The sequence below is a fragment of the Leptonotus elevatus genome, chromosome 7, assembly GCF_054856555.1.
Source record: "Leptonotus elevatus isolate MCC_2025b chromosome 7, RoL_Lele_1.0, whole genome shotgun sequence".
In the NCBI taxonomy this organism is placed as follows: Eukaryota; Metazoa; Chordata; class Actinopteri; order Syngnathiformes; family Syngnathidae; genus Leptonotus; species Leptonotus elevatus.
Genome location: NC_141245.1, coordinates 3,091,413 through 3,111,678, shown reverse-complemented (window position 1 = coordinate 3,111,678; position 20,266 = coordinate 3,091,413). Strand labels below are relative to the sequence as shown.

The window sequence follows — 20,266 nt, the reverse complement described above, 5'->3', positions numbered from 1 at the left end:
TTATACTCTGCTGCCACCTGCTGGCAGTTTTTTGTTGTTGTTTTTTTTGTAATAACTACCATTGCTTTAAGTGACCTCTTCAGGTCAGAAGGCTGCATCAAAGCTTTCTGTATAAAACATATACATATGTTTTTGGGACCATGGCAATATTTAAAATAGAACGTTTAGATACGTTTGTGGGAGGTAAAGGTATTAATTGTACATGAAAAATAATGAAGTTATCACATTAATTCTGGACAAAATATTAACTTTTTAGTGCTGAATGAGTCTAGTATTTATTTTGCTTCCCTATTATAAGCAAAGCCAGGGCTTTCCATTAAAACACTGACAAATACATATTGTTGGGCTGCGACCTACTTTACATCCAAACCAGCAGAAAAAGTTACCAGTCTCTTCCTTGTTCGGTCGCTTACAAACAGCACCGAATGCAGTATGGGACCTGTAAGCTTGTAACCTTGCACTGCAAGATGAATTCTCGCGGGATTCACAAACCCCCGAGAATCCATCTTTGTACCAAGCCTGCTGATTTCACCGATCAGTATACTTTTTGTACAGACCAATCACAAAGCGGTACTGTGTTGGGCATTATTTGTGGCTGTGACGAAAACAAGAAGCGCAGAAGCCATGGGAAACTAATCAACCTAACATGGACAAATGCATGGACGCTGCGATTAATTCTGTTCTCGCAGAATTACTCACAGTTTCCTTGTGGAATGAAGAACAGGGAGAGCCGCTTAGTGCATTTTTAACTGATATATATGTTTGTCCTTTTTTTTTCCAACCTACGATGACAATAATGACGTTTTCATCTGTTGCCATGATTGGTCAAAAGAAAAGTTTGATAGACGTGCACAAGTTGTGCATTGCCCAATCAGCTTCAAGTATTCTACTGAATGCCCCGCTTTTCCCGAGAAGATCACATTGGAGTGGTCCCAGATTGATATTGTGGAGAACTCCCTTGAGTGAATCACAATTATCAGTCTGGCTATTGCCAGGTTAGTTAGCTTGTGCCATGGTGCCGTTGTCCCTGCGCCGTCCTGTACTTTATCCTGCAGTGGCCTCCACGAAACCAAGCGTGGTGTGTAAGCAACTTAACAAAAACTTTTGTGTGAAACCTAGCGATTCTCAACAAGGGTGCCGTGAAAGATCATGCTGCAAAAAAGTATCTATCCATTGTGACTACATTTGTGCGAAAATGATTATTTATTCATTACAAATACATCTTTGTTCATCTGTCCATGCCATAGATGTACAGTGATAGGCAAAACAATGAATGCTCCTTCACTAGATGGCAGAAGGTACAATAAACCTATAGGGCCCATAGGTGTTAGAGGTTTCCCACCTCAAACAAACTCTGCAGAGACGTGATAATGATCCTGATTATTTGATTCAGCTGTGCTTGAGGAGAAAAACCTCTAGGCCCTGTTCACACGGAAGCAAAGCCAGCTTTGTTCCTCAAAAAAATCTCGTACACACAAAAAGTTTCAAGACGTGTGTGTCCAAAAGAAGACGCTGACGTTTAACAGCTGTAATGTAAATGGCAAGTCTGAAATGGCGCTGTAGCGCAGCCAGAGTGAGTTAACGGAAAGCGTAGAAGAAGAATCAGCGAAGAAGCCGAACCACTGATCTGAATATATTACTGGATAACCGATAGCAGGCCAAGACTTTTGAAGCCGCGAAGCCGCCACATTACTCCTCCCAAGAAACGTTTCTCGGCATACGATCCTATACATTTACAGTATCGAAATTGGAGAACATTTGACACAGTACTTAGTAGAAACAGCATGATTTATGATGTTTTAAATTTGTTAAACATAAACAAGAGGACTTCAGACATTTTACAACTTGCCTTAAATAAATGTATAAATGATATGCTCAATGATGTTTACAAGAGGAAACTTGTATATTTATTTTTATAGAATTATAGCTGAATTCAACAAAAGGTGACTGTCCAATCTAATATTGGGGTCTAAGGAACTAAGCAATAAAAGAAAAAGGGGGTCTTCAAAGCAGCACATACCGTCCACTTGTTGGGGGTAAAAATAGTGACCGGCCCTATACGAAGAGCCTACGAGCTGTATACGTCTAATCTGTACGTTTACGTATAGTTTATACAGTAGTCTGCTCGCAAGATGGGAGGAGTAAGACAGCCGCCCTGTTGCTTCAATGGCTTGCACGGGCGTGTATGGACTATCGACTATCCAGTAATATATACAGATCAGTGGGACGAACACAGGAGAAGTGACAATGGTGGGTGATTCAAGTACAACAACATCATGCAAAATATTTTGCTGTAAAAGCATAGGAGGTTGCGCTAAAAGACTATGACACGGCTATCCACCATTGTTGTTGACAGACTGGCGGTTCGCGCCCAGTCACACGAGAATTGGAGATACATCATCAAACTACGACAATGCGTCGTCATCGAGCTGCGATCACTACCTCATCACTGGAGGAGTATCCCGCATATAGTGTCCACATTGGAACATACAGGGAGCGTTTTGAAATCTTTCCACTCTGGAGCCCGGTTACAAAAGTTTCAGTTTCACGCTCCGAAATGGCGCCGCCGTGTGGACGAACTGCCCAACTGGCAAGAAACTTGTACGGATACATTGAAACGGGCTTGCGTGTGGACGGGGCCTAAAACATGCAAGAAAGATAGATAGATAAATAGATCTGACGATAGTTTGCATTTTAAACAAAATCGGTGATCGGCTGTATTGTTTTAATTTGCCCGATCGATCAATTTCATCACTGATCGACTCCGTCAAATAAGACATTACATGTTATACTTAATGTGTATCAGCAGATTTTTGAAGATTTTTTGGGGGGGTTCTTTATTGTTTTTTCCCCATGCATTTCAATGAGTTTTTGCTATGGGCCAGTCTCTGTGAATGGCAATGGTTGACTCTAGAGTAAATATAACAGTTTAAATACATTTAAAAAAAAAAAAAGATACATTGCTCTATCTTCTGATCAAATCGGTTATGTTTTTTTGCCGAAAAACCCTGATTGTGGAAAGCCTAATGGTTCTTTTTTCTTTTTAGTCTAATTTTTGTTTTTAGTCAAATGTTTGATCATCTTGAATCCCTAAGGTAGAATGATGGATGGATATTTTTTTCTGTCTTTCTACCAGCTCTCTGTGTTTTGTCTGACTCATGTTGTGCCTTGTCAACCGTCATCGGTGACTCACAGGCTTTCATTTGCCATAACACGCTACTATCACAACAGGCCTAAACAGTTACTTGACAGTTTTCAGTATAAAGTAAATTGCATTTGCATGTCTTGATCATAGTGACTGCTAGGGATTCTTGATCATTGTCAGCTGAGGAAACACATTATAATTTTTATTTTAAAATAAGAGAGAAATGTATGTGTGTGTATGTATATGGATGTCAATTTCCACATATAAAGTATGAAAATAACTTCAAAGCATCTATGCTTCAACTTTCAAGAGCATGTAACAATACAACCACTCAACGGTGTTGTCTTTTCTCTCCATGGTCCAGGTTCACATCACTGTTACTGACAACAATGACAACGCTCCCATCTTCTCCCAGCCATTCTATGATGTCACCATTTCTGAGGACACACCTCCTGACACTGAAGTGGTTCAGGTCCTAGCATTGGACAGAGATGAGTATCATCGCCTAAGTTACTCCTTGCAGAGTGCAATAGACCCAAACAGCATGCGTCTATTCCGCATCCACCCCACCATGGGCACTATCTACACAACCCAGAGTTTGGACCATGAGGCTTGTGCACAGCACATACTTACTGTTATGGTAAGAGATCTTCAGGTGGAGATTGATTGACCCATGGACTAGTTGTGTGCACCTGTTGAATGTGTTATTTTCTGTTAAATGTTTATATATAACCTAATGACAGAGATTTAATGATCATTACATGCATGTAGGTCTACCTAAAAACAGTAATCAGATTACAAACAGATATATATTGTACCTGCAAATCCTCCACTTGGAACATAATACAGAACAGGGCAGGGTAAGTATTTCAGGATATAAACATGAATCTTCTAAGTGAAGGGATACAACAAACTCAATGAAGAGTGTTGACGATCTGGAAGTGTGGCGGAGACCAAGACCGGTGTAAAACAGGCAGTTGCTAATTGGTAGAATGACATCCATCTGCTCGCTGGCTCCAACACGCTTGTGTCCAAACCTGCAATTAGCATACACACACACACACAGGCACAGAGAGGGGAGAGTTGGCACTCAGGATGATGAGAGAGAGGACCTGTTAATGAAATACAAATATTGCGAGAATTAGCTGCCACTTCTCAGTGGCTATGTTGGAATTGTTTGTACTTGGAACATTTATAAAAATATTCATGGAGGTGTGAACTTAGAATGTACTATCACATCATGTTTGGTTAACAGTACTTATTTGTAGTTGTGTATGGAGCGTAGTCCGCCTTTTGCCCTACGTCAGCTGGGATAGGCACCAAAACCGTCTACAGACACATAATGCTCATATAGTAGTCTTGCTGTTTAGGCCCTTCTATATCACTTCTCCAACATCTGGCTCCATTATTGTGACTGACATTTGACAATGTGTCCTCCCACAGGTTAAAGACCAAGAATTCCCTTACCGGAAGAACCTAGCTCGTGTGCTAGTAGAGGTGGAAGATATAAATGACCATGTACCGATATTTACTAGCGCACTGTATGAGGGTTCGGTCTATGAGTCAGCAGCTGTGGGATCAGCTGTTGTACAGGTGACTGCCTTGGACAAAGACAAAGGAAAGAATGGAGAGCTTCACTACTCTATTGAATCAGGTTGGCGCACCTAAATATTTTTTTAATATACTTAGAAATTATTATTCTTAAATGAACACGTGTTTTGCTTTATTTTTTCTCCTTTTTTAAACAGGGAACATTGGAAATTCATTTCATATTGAGCCAGCTTTGGGAATCATCACAGTTGCACATGACCTTGACTTGTCCAGTATAGGTCACTATATACTCACCATCAGAGTCACAGACAATGGCTCCCCCTCCCTGTCCACAACCACGATAGTGCGTATTGTCGTCACTCTCTCAAACAATGCCGGTCCAAAGTTCCAACAGCCTGAATACCAAGCTGACATCACAGAAAATGCAGTGATTGGGACTTCTGTCACTACAGTTAGTGCAGTCAGTCAGTCTACGCTCACTTATGATATAAAACAGGGCAACTCTGATCGAATTTTTCAGATAAACCAGTATAGTGGAGTAATTACAACTCAAAAGTCTCTGGACTATGAGGCTAGAGCATCTTTTACGCTCACAGTACAGGCTACCAACATGGCTGGCTTGGCCTCCAATGCAACTCTTTTGATACAAGTTTTGGATGAAAATGATAACCCACCAATGTTCAAACAACTTCACTATCACGGCAGCATCAGCGAAGCTGCACCAGTCAACAGTCTAGTTTTAAACACAGAAGATTCCCCGCTAGTTATCAGGGCCACAGATGCTGATCACAACCAAAATGCTCTGCTCATATATCAGATTGTTGAGGACACAGCAAAAATGATTTTCACAGTGGACTCGGGTACAGGCTCCATCAGGACCATTGCAAATCTAGACCATGAGACATCTTCTATCTTCCACTTCCATGTTCAAGTCAGGGATAATGGCAGACCTCAGTTGACAGCAGACAGCCCAACTGAGGTCACAGTACAAGTTATAGACATAAATGATTCACCACCTCGTTTCACCCAGAGTAACTATGAATCAGTTGTGCTTCTACCCACCTATGTTGGAGTGGAAGCACTGCAGGTGTCAGCCATTGACCCAGACAAACAAGCTACAGGACTCACCTACTCTTTCACAGATGGAGCACTGGAGCATTTTTCCATCAAACCTTCCAATGGGATTATTATAGTTAAAAACAACAGCTTCTCCAAAGAACGTTTCCGCTTCAGTGTCAAAGTCTCAGATGGGAAATTTTCCACCACAGCTATAGCAACCATTCTTGTACGCGAAGCTCTTGATTCTGGTCTCAGCTTCACTAGTAATCTTTACACTTCCTCGATTCAAGAGAATGTATCTAACATCACCAAGGTGGCTGTTGTCAATGCTGTTGGAAACCGTCTCAATGAACCACTGAAATACACATTGTTGAACCCTGGTAAACGCTTTAAAATCCGTCCAACTTCAGGGGTGATCCAAACCACAGGTTTACCCTTTGACCGTGAAGAGCAAGAATTTTATGAACTGGTTGTTGAGGCAAGAAGAGAGCATGACCGTTTGCATGTAGCCAGAGTTATGGTGAAAGTCCAGGTGGAAGACATCAATGACAACGCCCCTGTATTTGTTGGACTTCCTTATTATGCAGCTGTTCAAGTAGAAGCTGAGCCAGGATCCCACATTTTCAAAGTCATGGCCGTTGATGGGGATAAAGGAATTAACGGAGAGGTGTCGTATTACCTCAAGGATGACCATGGTCATTTTGAAATCAATCGTCAAACAGGCAATCTTAAGCTCAAGAGGGCCTTTGAGTCTGACTTGTCCAATATGGAATACCTGATGGTGATATACGCCAGAGATGGGGGTTATCCACCTCTCTCTTCTACAATTGAATTTCCTATTACAGTTGTCAACAAAGCCATGCCTGTTTTTGACAAATCTTTTTATTTGGTGTCTGTTAATGAGGATGTGGCAGTGCACACACCTATCCTTGGTATTAATGCAACTAGTCCTGAAGGTCAGAGTATTTTTTACACAATCGTTGATGGAGATCCATCGCTTCAGTTTGACATTGGTTTTGACACCGGAGTCATAAGTGTCATCCATTCCTTGGACTATGAAACAGCATCCTATTATCATCTGACCATTAGAGCAACTGACTATTTAACTGGTGCCCGTTCTGAGGTTGATGTGAATGTGGCCGTTCAGGATGTTAATGACAATGTCCCCATCTTCCAGAAAATGTCCTACTCTGTAGTTTTATCGGAAACAGCCGTGATTGGGACTCCAGCTCTTCAGGTCATCGCCACTGACAAAGACTCTGAGAAGAATAATATTGTTCTTTACCAGATCTTATCCGATTCACACAACAACACAGACTATTTTCACATCGACAGTAGCAGTGGACTAATTCTGACTGCCCGTATGCTGGACTATGAACAAGTCCAGAAGTATGACTTCATCGTCAGAGCTACTGATAATGGCTTTCCACCTTTAAGCAGTGACATGACTGTCACAGTTGTGGTGAATGACACAAATGACAATCCTCCAGTTTTCAACCAACTTCTTTATGAAGCCCATGTAAATGAGCTGGCACCAAAGGGTCAATTTGTAACTTGTGTCCAAGCCTCGGATGCTGACAACTCGGATTTTAACAAGCTGGAGTACAGTATTTTGTCTGGAAATGAAAGAATGAACTTTGCGATGGAAAAAAAGACTGGAATTATCACCTTGTCCAGCCACAATAAAGAAAGGATGGAACCTGTTTACAGCCTTAATGTGTCGGTGTCAGATGGGGTCTTCACCAGCACTGCACAAGTTCATGTTAAAGTGTTGGGAGCCAACTTGTATAGCCCGATGTTTGGACTGAATGTATATGAAGCAGAGCTGAGAGAAAATGCTGCAGCAGGAACCAAAGTTATACAGGTAAGAATAAATGCAGTTATTACATTCTTTAAGAGTTTATCTTATTTTATTGTAATTGGGAAAAGACCCTTGCATATATATTGTTGTTTTTTTTTCTTCTAAATTAAAGGTAAAGGCAACAGATGCGGACCCGGGTGTTTTTGGTCATGTTACCTATTCATTTGTCAATGATGTTGACAAGAATCAGTTCAGCATTGATGCAAGTGGCCAAATCACCACAGCGGAAAAGCTTGATCGTGAGGACCCCACTAATGAAGATATAGTATTGACTGTGCTCTCCCAAGACTCAGGTGGACGTGTTTGTTACTGTACAGTACAAGTTACACTTTTGGATGACAATGATAATGCACCGCATTTCAGTGCTACTGAATACAGAGCTTCTGTCAAATCTGATGTCGCTAACGGGTTTTTAGTGACACAGATTCAGGCCAGTGATCCTGATGATGGTACCAATGCCAGGGTTACATATTCGCTCTACAGTGAGGCACACATCCCTGTGGCAGACATTTTGGAGATTGATCCTGAAAATGGCTGGATGGTGACAAAAGGAAGCTTCAGCCATTTGAGGAACTCTGTGTTATCTTTTTTTGTAAAAGCTGTGGATGGTGGAAATCCAGTTCGCCACTCTCTAGTGTCAGTCTACATTCATGTTCTTTCCCCAGATTCCATCATTCCTTCATTTAGCCAACATCCGTATTTATTTAGCATACCAGAGGACACACTAATAGGCTATGCTATTGGTATGGTCCGCCTGAACAGTCCGTCTGGATATGACACCCTTATAGCTACATTTTCCCTGGTTAATGGAGAGAATGGAGAAAACAACAAAGATGAAGTGTTTGTGATTGAAAAAGATACTGGTGTTATCAAGATTGATACGCTCTTGGACCATGAGCATATCAAAGAATACCATTTCAAAGTTATTGCCACCGTGCAACAGGCCAAGCTGGATTCTGTAACTTCTGTTGACGTTAATGTTAAAGTACTAGACCTAAATGATAATAAACCATATTTTGAGGCCAACTCCTATGAAGCTACTGTTTTGGAAGGAATGCCAGTTGGAACAAGAGTTATTCAAGTCCAAGCACATGACCCAGACTCAGCTGCCAATGGACAAGTAACTTACAGTCTTGGGACCTTCATCCCTTCAGCAGGTGATTCCACGGAATTAATTAAAATGTTCAGTATTGACTCCAACGCAGGCTGGATTTCCACCCGCAAGAACCTGAACCATGAGTCCAATCCATCATACACATTCACAGTGATTGCTTCAGATCTCGGGGAGGCGTTATCTCTTTCCAGCACTACCACTGTTACAGTGGCAGTATCAGACATCAATGACAACCCACCCATTTTCCTGGAGCAAAGCTATGTTGGTACAGTTAACGAGAGCGACTCACCAGGAGAAGTGGTTGCTGTGCTGAACACGAAAGATGACGACAGTTCTACCAATAACCGACAAGTCAGCTATCACATTACTGGTAAGAACAGTTTAATTGTTTGTTTGTTTTAATATATAATTTTTATATTAGAAAAAAAAATTATGTTACAATGATTTTGACGCTTGAGTTCTGGCTTCCGGGAATGTGTACCAGGATAAGAGTTTGGGTAAACTAATGATTATGGTAAAGAAATACCATGGCATTGTTTTATTTGGAAAGATTTCAGGGAAGGATTTATTGCAAATATGTTTAATGACTGAGGACTTTTAACAGTATAAAATTATCCAAAGGTCATACAACGTAATAAGCACTTGCAGTGAACATTTGTTTCTGTAGTTGTTGAATACATCGTATAATTGTGGGGTTAACCAAACATTCATTGAGGGCTTTCCCTGGAAACTAGGGGTGTGAATTGCCTTGTACCTGGCGATTCGATTCGTATCACGATTCATAGGTCACGATTCGATTCAATACTGAATAATCCCGATACAAATCTATAAATTGATTGTTGCGATTTTTTTAAACTCAAATTTAGAAAATAATAATCAGTAAACCTGTACATGTACAGTGTAAGATTTGTATGAAAATGTATTTATTTATCTTAAAATTCAGGCTTATAACTGAGCCTCTGCATTTAACAAACAGGTTGCAGTCTGTTTCATGTTTGAACAGCACTAAAATAAAATATTAAGGCTTAATGTTCCATTAATATAACATTCTTCCATGCCTAATGTGTGAATCTTAACCCTAAGTAAGAAGTTTTGTTGAATATTCCCATAAAAAAATTATGTTTAAAAATCAATTCGGCCGCATATTGAATCAATCGAGAATTGCGCGCTGTAATATCGCGATATATTGCCGAATGGATTTTTTCTAACACCCTTACTGGAAACTTAATGAACTCCATGTCATATTATTTTCCAAATGAATCAGTGTTTAATTTGTATGTATAATTTTAGAGAGAAAAAATAAAAGTAGACACACAGAGACACAGAGATACAATAGAATACATATTGAGGGCAAAAGAAACAATGAAAATGATGGGATTAGTTCGGTACTTGATTAAATAGAAGGCATTAAGATCAAAGGATTATTTCTTTCATTGGCAAATAAGGTAGTAATGAAGTTGGAACTTATCATGAGACAAAGTGGCACCCCCAAGAGACAGGAGATAAAAGATCTAATGAATAACTTTTGATGGAAGAAATTCATTCTCTTAATTACATTGCAATGAGTGTCTACTAGACAGGCATCCGGATTTGTGTTCTCTTACACTTGACAGTTGAGTAGGAAAACAGTCTGTGGGATTCACTTTTCTTCCTTCAAGGTACTCAAAGCGCTTTTACACTGCTTCTTTATTCACCCAGTTGCACAGTGATTAATGGGATATATATTCTTGATTGAGTTCAGTTTCGTGTTCAAGGATACTTCCACAAGGTCAGCTGCGGAAGGAGATGGGATGCGACCCAGTAATAAATAATAAACTGACATGAAGTAATGTTGAGAAAATGTGCTTGTATAGTCTAATCAGTTGTAATTATCAAAGAACAAATTATATAGATTACATAGACACCAGATTGATTGCCCTGTGTTTCTCTGTTTTACAGGTGGGAACTATCGTGGTGTTTTTGCGCTGGGTCTAGTTCAGGGTGAATGGAAAATGTATGTGAAAGGACTGCTGGACAGGGAGGAACGCAACCTCTACATTATTAATGTCACTGCAAGCGATGGACTATTTGTTTCCCAAGCAACCGTGGAGGTCACAGTGATGGACGCCAATGATAACAACCCCATCTGTGACCAGGTGACTATTAAGCTTGCTCTTGGCCACTGTCTTCGTTTTTTTGGATGCACTGGATTTGGATGTATCAGAGGCCTATAAATTATTTTAGACTGAATGTAGCAAGCTGGTGTCAAAGCTTCATGAATTATTTAATCCGATGGCTGTGTGTCTGAATGTGTTTGTGAATGTATGTCCACAGGCACTCTATACTGCATCCGTTCCAGAGAATATCCCTGTGAATAGTGTGCTGCTAAGGGCCAGTGCGACTGATAAAGATGTGGGCATCAGTGCTTGGATCCAGTACTCCTTGCATGGCCTTGGATCTCATGACTTCAGTATCGACCCAGACACCGGTATGAATGCAATTTAGAAATAGGGCTATGTTTTCGTGCACAATGCTAGTGTAGCACGAGGCGTGTTCTAAATGGGTGGGGGGGGGGGGGGGGGGGGTTGTATGGGGCAGGCTCGACCCTTGGTATGTTCACAGACACATGCATAATAATAATAATAATAATAATAATAATAATAATGCAGTCAATTAATTTATTTCTACAAATTAATGAATGTCTGAGGAGCACAGAATCTATACAGTAAATTCTGTAGAGTTAATTTCACTCTAAAGAGAGTCTATTTGGTGCCATTCTAAACAGAGTAAAATGTACACATAAGAGAGCAAAGTATTCAGAGTAAATTTTACTCAAAATAGAGAATAGAGAATTTGCCTATCCCATGAAAAAAAAAACTATGAAAGATTTTCACTCAGAAATTCTAAGTAAAATTTGCAAGGAGAGATTTTGACTACATTTTACTAGTTTATAAAAAAAAAAAGGGTTGAGGAACAAACTCAAGACCTTCAGCTTGGGATACTGCCACTCTACCACCTGAGCTATGCCACTCCTACTGTGTGTTAGTATATCGCCCGTGTCAGCTGGAATCTTCGTACCTCTGAGAGACCAAAAATGATACTAGCAAACAGTGGCCTAGCTCAGGTTGTAGAGTGGCAGTCTCTCAAGTTGAAGGTTGTAACTTGTAATATAGTAAAATTTTGTAAAAATCTTTCCTTGCAAAATTACTTAGAATTTCTGAGTGAAAAATCTTTAATAGGTTTTTCATGGGACAGGCAAATTCTCTCGTATACACTAAAACTACTTTGAGTAAAATTTACTTTGAATATTTTACTCTCTTCCAAATGTAAATGTTACTCTGTTTAGAGTGGGACCAAATTGATTATTTTTAGAATAAAATTCACTAAGAATTTACTGTGTACCTATTCACCAAAATTGCGTATAGGCACTGTCCACACGAAAATGAGTTTCAGTGTACCCGCAAAAACAGTAAGTTTAAAAAAATAATAATAATATGATTAATTTTATTTATTTTTTAACTGGGTCTCGGTCACAAAACGTTGCTCTCATGTTAACGTATGTACAACACCAATGTGTGGTTTTTTTTTACATAATGACATGGTTACCCCAGTTGTCACGTGACCATGCGTGAACACAATGTTGGAATACCGTGTTACTTTCTTGCTGCAGAAAAACAGCAAAATCTCCACTCAAATATATTTTTTCTTCCTTGCTGCACTTTCACCGCCATTGTTGTGAGTTTGTTTGCATGGGACAGTGTTTTTTTTTGGTGACTTCATGTGGCATCGGTACAGTGCCACACAGGCCTAGCATATATACGGCACTACAGCGTTTCATAGTTTTCATGTAGACATAGACACATACATTTCTTGAAACGATTTAGTGTACACAATAATTTTTTGCTAAACAAATCTGGTTCAGTTTCCGTGTGGACTTGGCCTTTAAGCGCTAATAGTTAGATGTGATTCCAGCAGGCATAAAGTTTAAACAGCGTTGCGCCGGGCGCATATGAAAGACAAAACCCTCAGTAAGCTAGGTCAACCCACCAAGGCGCAGAAATGCACAAACAATTCCCAAACAGGTGAAATTAGGCTTGCAGCAGCACAAAAATGGCAAATCGCAGCTACGCCATCTACAAATACTCTGTAAAGTCCATTCTGTGGATTTTTTTTTTTAACACTTAGAACATGCATTTGCATTGTGCATATTTACTGTCTGTATTGTATATGAAACTAGACTAAGCGCAATTTGTGGAGAAATTGTGTGGGAATGCTGAAAGCTGAATGCTAATAGTTGAATGCTAATAGATGAATGCTACGTTGAATGCTTATGAAGGAAATTGAAAGATAAATTATGAGAAAATTACAAAGTGTGACAATCTGTGGTACTGTATAGTTCAATATGTACAGGTTAAGTTACTAGCCTTTCATTGTGCACACCTAAATACAAATCACCATGCCTGTTTTCTTCAATCTGTAATTCTTTCACACGCTGTTAATAACTTCATTAATCAGGTGAGATCAAGTCATCTGTCGCTTTGGACCGAGAGGTGACACCCAACTACTGGCTGGTTGCCCAGGCAACTGATGGCGGTGGGCGCTGGTGCCGTGCTGAGGTGTGGGTGGAAGTGACAGATGTGAATGACAACCCACCTGTCTTCACTCTGCCACACTATATAGCAAGTGTATATGAAGACACTGCCACGAAAGCCCTTCTCACTCGAATCCAAGCCATAGACCCCGATGAAGGTGATGGGTTTCATTTTAATACTTGCACCTCTGAAATATTACACTAATTCCTGGATCAAATAAAAAAAGACACAGTAAAGGTCATTAGCCATATAAAGACATAATTGAAGTCCAGCTTTAATGCTCTATGTAAGACATTGGTATGCTTATATATCATATATATATATATATATATATATAGGGGTGTTAGAAAAAATCGATTCGGCAATATATCGCGATATTACAGCACAAGAATTTCTCGAATCGATTCAATATGCGGCCGAATAAATTTTTAAACATAAATTTTTTTATGGAAATATTCAACAAAACGTCTTACTTAGTATTAGGATTTACACATTAAGCATGGAAGAATGTTATATTAATAGAACATTAAGCCTTAATATTTTATTTCAGTGCTGTTCAAACATGAAACAAACCTGTTTGTTAAATGCAGTGGCTCAGTTATAAGCCAGAATTTTCATACAAATCTTACAGTGTACATGTAGAAGTTGAGTTTAAAAAAAAATCGCAACAATCAATTTATAGATTTGCATCAGGATTAATCGGTATTGAATCTAATCGTGACCTATGAATCGTGATACGAATCTAATTGCCAGGTACTAAGCAATTCACACCCCTAATATATATATATATATATATATATTTTTTTTTTTTTCTTATTGCATTAGAGTTCATTATGTAGTTTTTGAAGTATCCATTCAATGCAGACTGCATCAACACATTTGAAAAGATAATTGGGTAGTCATTGAGTTCAGTTATGTTATCAAACACCCGTGCATTTTTGTTTTGTCTAACAGGAAATTAACTAGAATTACTTGTTTTGTCTGTGCAGCGGGTCCAGGACGTACAGTTGTCTACTCCTTAGCAGACTCTGCTGAAGGCTCATTCTCTATTGATAAGTCAACAGGCATCGTGGTGCTTGAACGCATCCTCGACAGAGAGATTCAACCATCGTATCAGATAAAGGTCCGCGCTTCAGATCAGGGTTCACCTCTGCCCCTCTCTTCATTGGTCAATGTTACAATCACTGTGCTGGACATAAATGACAACCCGCCAGTGTTTGAGCGTCGCGATCAGTTGGTGACCATCCCAGAGGACGTGGTGGTGGGCACCAAGATGCTCACAGTGTATGCTGCTAGCAAGGATATAGGGACCAATGCTGAGATTACCTACAGTATACGTTCAGGAAATGAGCATGGAAAGTTCAGTATCAATTCTCTTTCTGGTGAGTATGACTTCTATTGTTGTTGGTATTCTCTTACTTGCAACACACTTGACAGTGCTCACCAAGTATATCTTATGCATTCTATATCATTCCACATTGCACATTTTCACCAATATTATTTCACATGAGTACTCATCAGTCAAACTCTTTCTTCCCATTCCAAATTATTCCATATTCAATGTAATTTCAAACAATTCCTTATCATCCACTATCATTCCCCATGATTTCATTTAATTCAATATCGTTCCACATGATTCCACATAATTCAAAACCATTCTATATCATTCCAAATGATTCTGTATCATTTGATCATCATTCAAAACCATTTTATGTCTTTCCAAATTATTCCATATTATTCACGATAATTCCCTAGGATGTCATTCAATATCATTCCACATGATTCCACATCATTCAAAACCATTATATATCATTCCAAATGATTCTGTCTCATTTGATCATTGATGATTGAGGATTAGGGCCAGTGAAGAGGGAAAAAAAGGTTGGCAGGATTCTGCCTTTATTATCAGAATTCTAACTTTAGAGAATCCTCACTTTGAATTTAATCTCAGAATTCTGACTTTAGAGTCAGAATTAAATGATTAAAGTGAGAATTCTCACTTTAAGGTCAGAATCTTGAGAATAAAGGCAGAAAGAATCCTGCCAACCTTTTTTTCCCTCTTCACTGGACCATATCCTCTTCCATACAAAACCATCCTGTGTCATTCCAAAGTATTCCATATCATTCAACATCTTTCAAAACAATTCCATATAATTCCCTATCATTCCCCCGATTTCGTTTCATTCAATATCATTCCACATGATTCCACATCAGTCAAAACCATTATATAGCATTCCAAATGATTCCATATCATTCAATATCATTCCCCATGATTTTATTTCATTCAATACCATTCCGCATGATTCCATATTTTCAATATTAAAGCACTGACGCTTAGTTTCTCCAGAAATTGTATTTTCTAGTTAATTTGTAATACCTATGTGCTGCAATATATCATATTCACCAGTGTTGCTTTTTCTCCGCTCACCTCCCTTGTAGGTGCCATTATCGTTGCCCAATCACTTGATTATGAAACATGCAGGGACTACTTCTTAACAGTGGAGGCTCAAGATGGGGGCACACCTCCATTGAGTGCTATTACTACAGTGAACATAAATGTAACAGACGTGAATGACAATGCCCCCATGTTCAGCCGTGATCTCTATACCACTGTTGTGTCAGAGGATGCCACCATTGGAGAGTCTGTTGTACAGGTATGTTCAAATCAATTGGTGAGTCTTTTAGAACCCCTTTGAACCAAGACATCATTATGAATCTCTTCCACATCATGACATTTGAAGTTATTACTGTATTTTATTTTTTAATATGGTATTATTATGGGAACTTGGTTATTATTAGAAGGATAGCCATGTTCTTGACATGACATGTTCTGTCTTGATCTCATCCAAATTTTGATTTTCGCCGTTAGACAACAACTGAAATTTAACATTGGGAAATTACATTTAACAGTATGATATGTCGTCTGCATGTAGTACTGTATACGTGTTCAATCAAAAATATACAAAGAGTTATTATAATGGTATGATAGGCCAATGCTTAATTCAAGTAGTACTTGTGGAATCTCTTAAAACATTAGTTTGTCTCATACAACGTTTTATTGTTGTAGGCCATTTCATGCAACTATTTTTTGTAAGCACTGTACAAATCTATAATTAAATAATGATAGAAAATTGTAGGAGAGTGCTGCTAAATTCTAAGCAACAAAATTCAGTAAGTCACATTTTGTTAATATATTTCACATAGTCATTAGGGAGTGTTGCGTTGGCTTTTACATTTGTTGTTGTTGCTCATTGTTCGTTGTTAATTTGTTCTCCCTCTGTGATATTGTTATCAATCAATTCTTCAAAAGGACTTTTCATACAGATGGGAAATGCAGCATAAAGGCTTGCACATAATAAACAATAACAAAATTGAACACATTCAATGCATACATTATATGCATACACACACACACACACATACAGGCACGCACACACATGCATAAATATTTAATGTATATATTTATATTTAATAATATGTTAAAATACTAGAAAAGGAAGTAAAACGAGGAAATAAAATAAGGAAGAAAGTGATTTATTTATTTATTTTATTATTATATTATTATTATTAGTAGTAGTATTAGAAGTAGTAATAGTATTTCCTACTTTCAATTACTTACAGTATAACTTCAATATGATATATTTTTTAAATTACAAAATGAAAATTATTAGGCAACTGAGTACACATTTACTGGAATCTTATCAGTAAAGTTTTGAGTGAAAAATTGAATGGCTTTTATGATAAGAAAAGGTCATCCTTTATTGATCTGAAAATTTCAGAATAGGTAAAACCAAAGGGTGTAAATCCCTGAAACCTGACATTTGAATCAAAAGAGGCTGATATTTGTTTTGTGACGTGTGTGCGTATGTCTGCTTCGCAGCTGGTAGCAGAGGATATGGACAGTCAGCGGAACGGGGCCATACTATACTCCATTGTGAGTGGCGACCGAGACAACCAGTTCTTCATTGACCCACTCAGCGGGATCGTCAAGGTCAACAAGCATCTGGACCGGGAGACAGTGAGGGCGCACAAACACACGCTCACATACAAAATCCCCAAAAATCTCATAATATTCACTTAAATATTTGCCAACAATTATCAGTCTCACAATGCAGATATAATTGGGCCCTAATATTCCTTGCCAAAGGCTCTTGTAGACAGCCAATGAGAAACCTAGAAATTGGATGACTCCCAGAGCAGATGGCAATTATTCACACCTAACCAGGAAAGCCAGATAAACACAAACTCGGTCAATGTTTGCATGAATACTTAGTGCCATCTCTACCACGCCGTTGTATTCTCAGCCTTCGACTGCCTCTTCGTCATCTATTCATCTGCAGTGCTTGCAAATTTCAGTAATGTTGAAATTCTAATCAAAAAGTATTCATGAGCATGGTCCATGAGCCATCTGATTGTAGTTTGAAGTTGGTGGGGTGGGATCAAAGCTTGAGGCTGATGAAAGTGTTTTAGGGTTATCACACACCGAGCTGGTTCATATTTTTGTGTGTCTGAGAGAGAAAGAGCAAAAACAATAGTTTTTTTTCCCTGTGGTTGTTAGTATTAAAATAGATGTTTGTGTTTACCTGTTTCACCTCTGATTTACTTCTATCACTTGCCTCACCTCCACCACTCCCTCATACACTCACTGTTTCTCCCTCTGAAGCAGGCTAGAGATGTTAACAAATGACTTTTTTCAAATTTGGGTTATTATCATATTCCTCATATTGTTTTGCTGCTACATTGGCATTTCTCTCTAATTTACTTCATTAGTACTTTTGGGTTTGCTTCTGACACCCCCACCCCCGTCGCAGTGTAGAGAAAAATAAGCGAACAAGAGAATAGCCTGCTGTCTGTAGAGCACTGTGCAACACATTAGAGAACACACAAACTCTGTGTGTTTGTGTTTGTGTTTATGTATTCAGTATTATTAAACAATCCCTCATTATTACAACAAAGCAATAAACAAGTCACACCAGGTTGGAATTAAGGTACATACAGTAAATATAATCCATTATACAATGTGACAAAAGCTATGTTTGTCAAATATCATTACTAATCTGGAAATGCAATATAATATAGCCTATCCACTTCCTTTGTGTTAGACATTAAAAGACAACTAGGAGGGGCGGGTGAGTCGGGGTGGGGAGACATCAGTTGGGGCAGAACGCAGTGCTAAGCAGTGCTGTGGTTCCCCCATCTGTGTCCCCGCCCCGCCACCATGCCCCCCTATTTTAATGCATCACACACACACTCTTGTATATTCACTTGGTGGGGTCACCTTCACGGTATAAGGATAGAGTTTGCCAGTCGACAAGCTGGCAAACTCAGTAACAGGCTTAGTTCTCACTAAGCACGCTGGTGTGACAACCGGGACTTTTCCCTGCCGGGCCTGGGGCTCTGGGGTGCTGCCCATCCCCCAGTGCTCTCTCTTCTCCTTCCCTCCCCAGTGTTCTGCCCTTCCATGCGGCTGGAGGTGGGGTGGGCGTGGGTATTCTCGCAGCGCCATGTTCCCTGATGTCTTGATAAAAGGTCTCTGACATTCTGAAAATGAGCTGATGCTCACGTTGCACCCCTGCATGGGCTAATGCCATATACAGCTTTCGTTTTCCACGATGATGAAATGCGAAGGTAAACCATTGCAATACAATGAGGTCTGCTAGTCTGAATTATTTTCCCTTGTGGTGGCAGTACTTCATCAAGAAGGTGTCATATTACACTTTTTAAGTGGTGTTATGGAGCCATGCATATGGCGCATGCAGTGGTCATATCGCCAAGCACATTATGCAGTTTTTGTGTAGTCTTGAAAAATCGAGCCAGTCAAGGGCAGACATGTTGTGAGGGCTACATTATGTAAATTAGCTTAACTGTGACATGCATGCCATGCAAGTTAGCCATGGCATTATCGCCACAGTTATACACATAAACTTGTATGTTTGGGATCATGAGCAGATCCCGATCTTTCCTGAAGCTTTAGCCATTCCAATTCCATCATTTTGGTAACATTAAACATGTCTCATCTGTCCATTAAGCCTTGTTCCAGATGTATTTATTTGTTGCTCTCATCTCTGTAGATTTTGGACAAATCTAGCCTGATCATTATGTTCTACCTGCTGACGAGAGCTTTACAAAGTGGTTTTACTCACTATGATGTGATCGTGGTTCTGATTGACTTTGCTTAGCTTCAAAACGTTTTATTTTCCCATCCACAGACAGCTCTCTGATTTTCATGATGGTAAAGGTGTATATGTCGTTTTAAAACCCAATTCTGAATAAGTGTAGACATTATTTATTGTTTTAAATGTAATACAGCAAAACATGCCTATCAGTCACCTAATATTCCAATACTTTAGCTCCGTTGAAAAATAGGCGGGTGGAAATAAAAAAAAGTGCTACTCTCTATATTGTGTGCCTAAACTGATGGAGTCTACTTTAAGCCCAAATCTTTTTAGTCACCACAAAAATAATTTAAAAACAAAAATGTTCAAATACTTTTGGAGGAACTCTAGCTAAACAGCTACACTACCTTGTATTAAGGACATGTATAGTCTACTGAGACTAAGTACAATAGGTGTTTCTGCCTTTAGAGGTTCTTACTGTCAAAGAGGTATTGATTAAACTTTTTTTTTTAATATATAATTTAGGAGGTAGTGTGCAGTAGTGAAGAGCTGCACTGCACCATACTGTGCACCCATCTTGTTGGGCTAATTAAGGTAACCAATACATTTGAAACATTGCACAACTTGAAGCAATGTAGCTCTATCCCACAGCAAACTACAACCCCAAAAATTTACATAATTAAATTATTACCTCAGTAACAGCAGTATTTTTTTTCGTCAGGGTAGAATTTATGATACTTTCTCTTAGATGGAATCTAATGAGGTGTCTAGTGAGTGTATCCACAGCACTTTTATAATAATAGTAATTCTACTTATTTTTAAACATTTATAAATTATAAAGACTATTGT

General features: G+C 39.0%; 1 protein-coding gene across 4 annotated transcripts in view; it reads left to right on the top strand.

Annotated features, from left to right (window-relative positions):
• fat3a (FAT atypical cadherin 3a) overlaps positions 1–20,266 on the top strand; it is a 217,792-nt gene that overhangs the window by 159,751 nt on the left and 37,775 nt on the right. For all 4 annotated transcript variants that reach the window (XM_086080277.1, XM_086080276.1, XM_086080278.1 and 1 more), the window contains 10 exons: positions 3,510–3,785; positions 4,589–4,799; positions 4,894–7,619; positions 7,729–9,100; positions 10,669–10,865; positions 11,044–11,197; positions 13,225–13,458; positions 14,291–14,683; positions 15,741–15,955; positions 17,182–17,319. In XM_086080277.1, the coding sequence (XP_085936403.1) occupies positions 3,510–3,785; positions 4,589–4,799; positions 4,894–7,619; positions 7,729–9,100; positions 10,669–10,865; positions 11,044–11,197; positions 13,225–13,458; positions 14,291–14,683; positions 15,741–15,955; positions 17,182–17,319 (5,916 nt within the window). The remainder of the gene's footprint in view (positions 1–3,509; positions 3,786–4,588; positions 4,800–4,893; positions 7,620–7,728; positions 9,101–10,668; positions 10,866–11,043; positions 11,198–13,224; positions 13,459–14,290; positions 14,684–15,740; positions 15,956–17,181; positions 17,320–20,266) is intronic.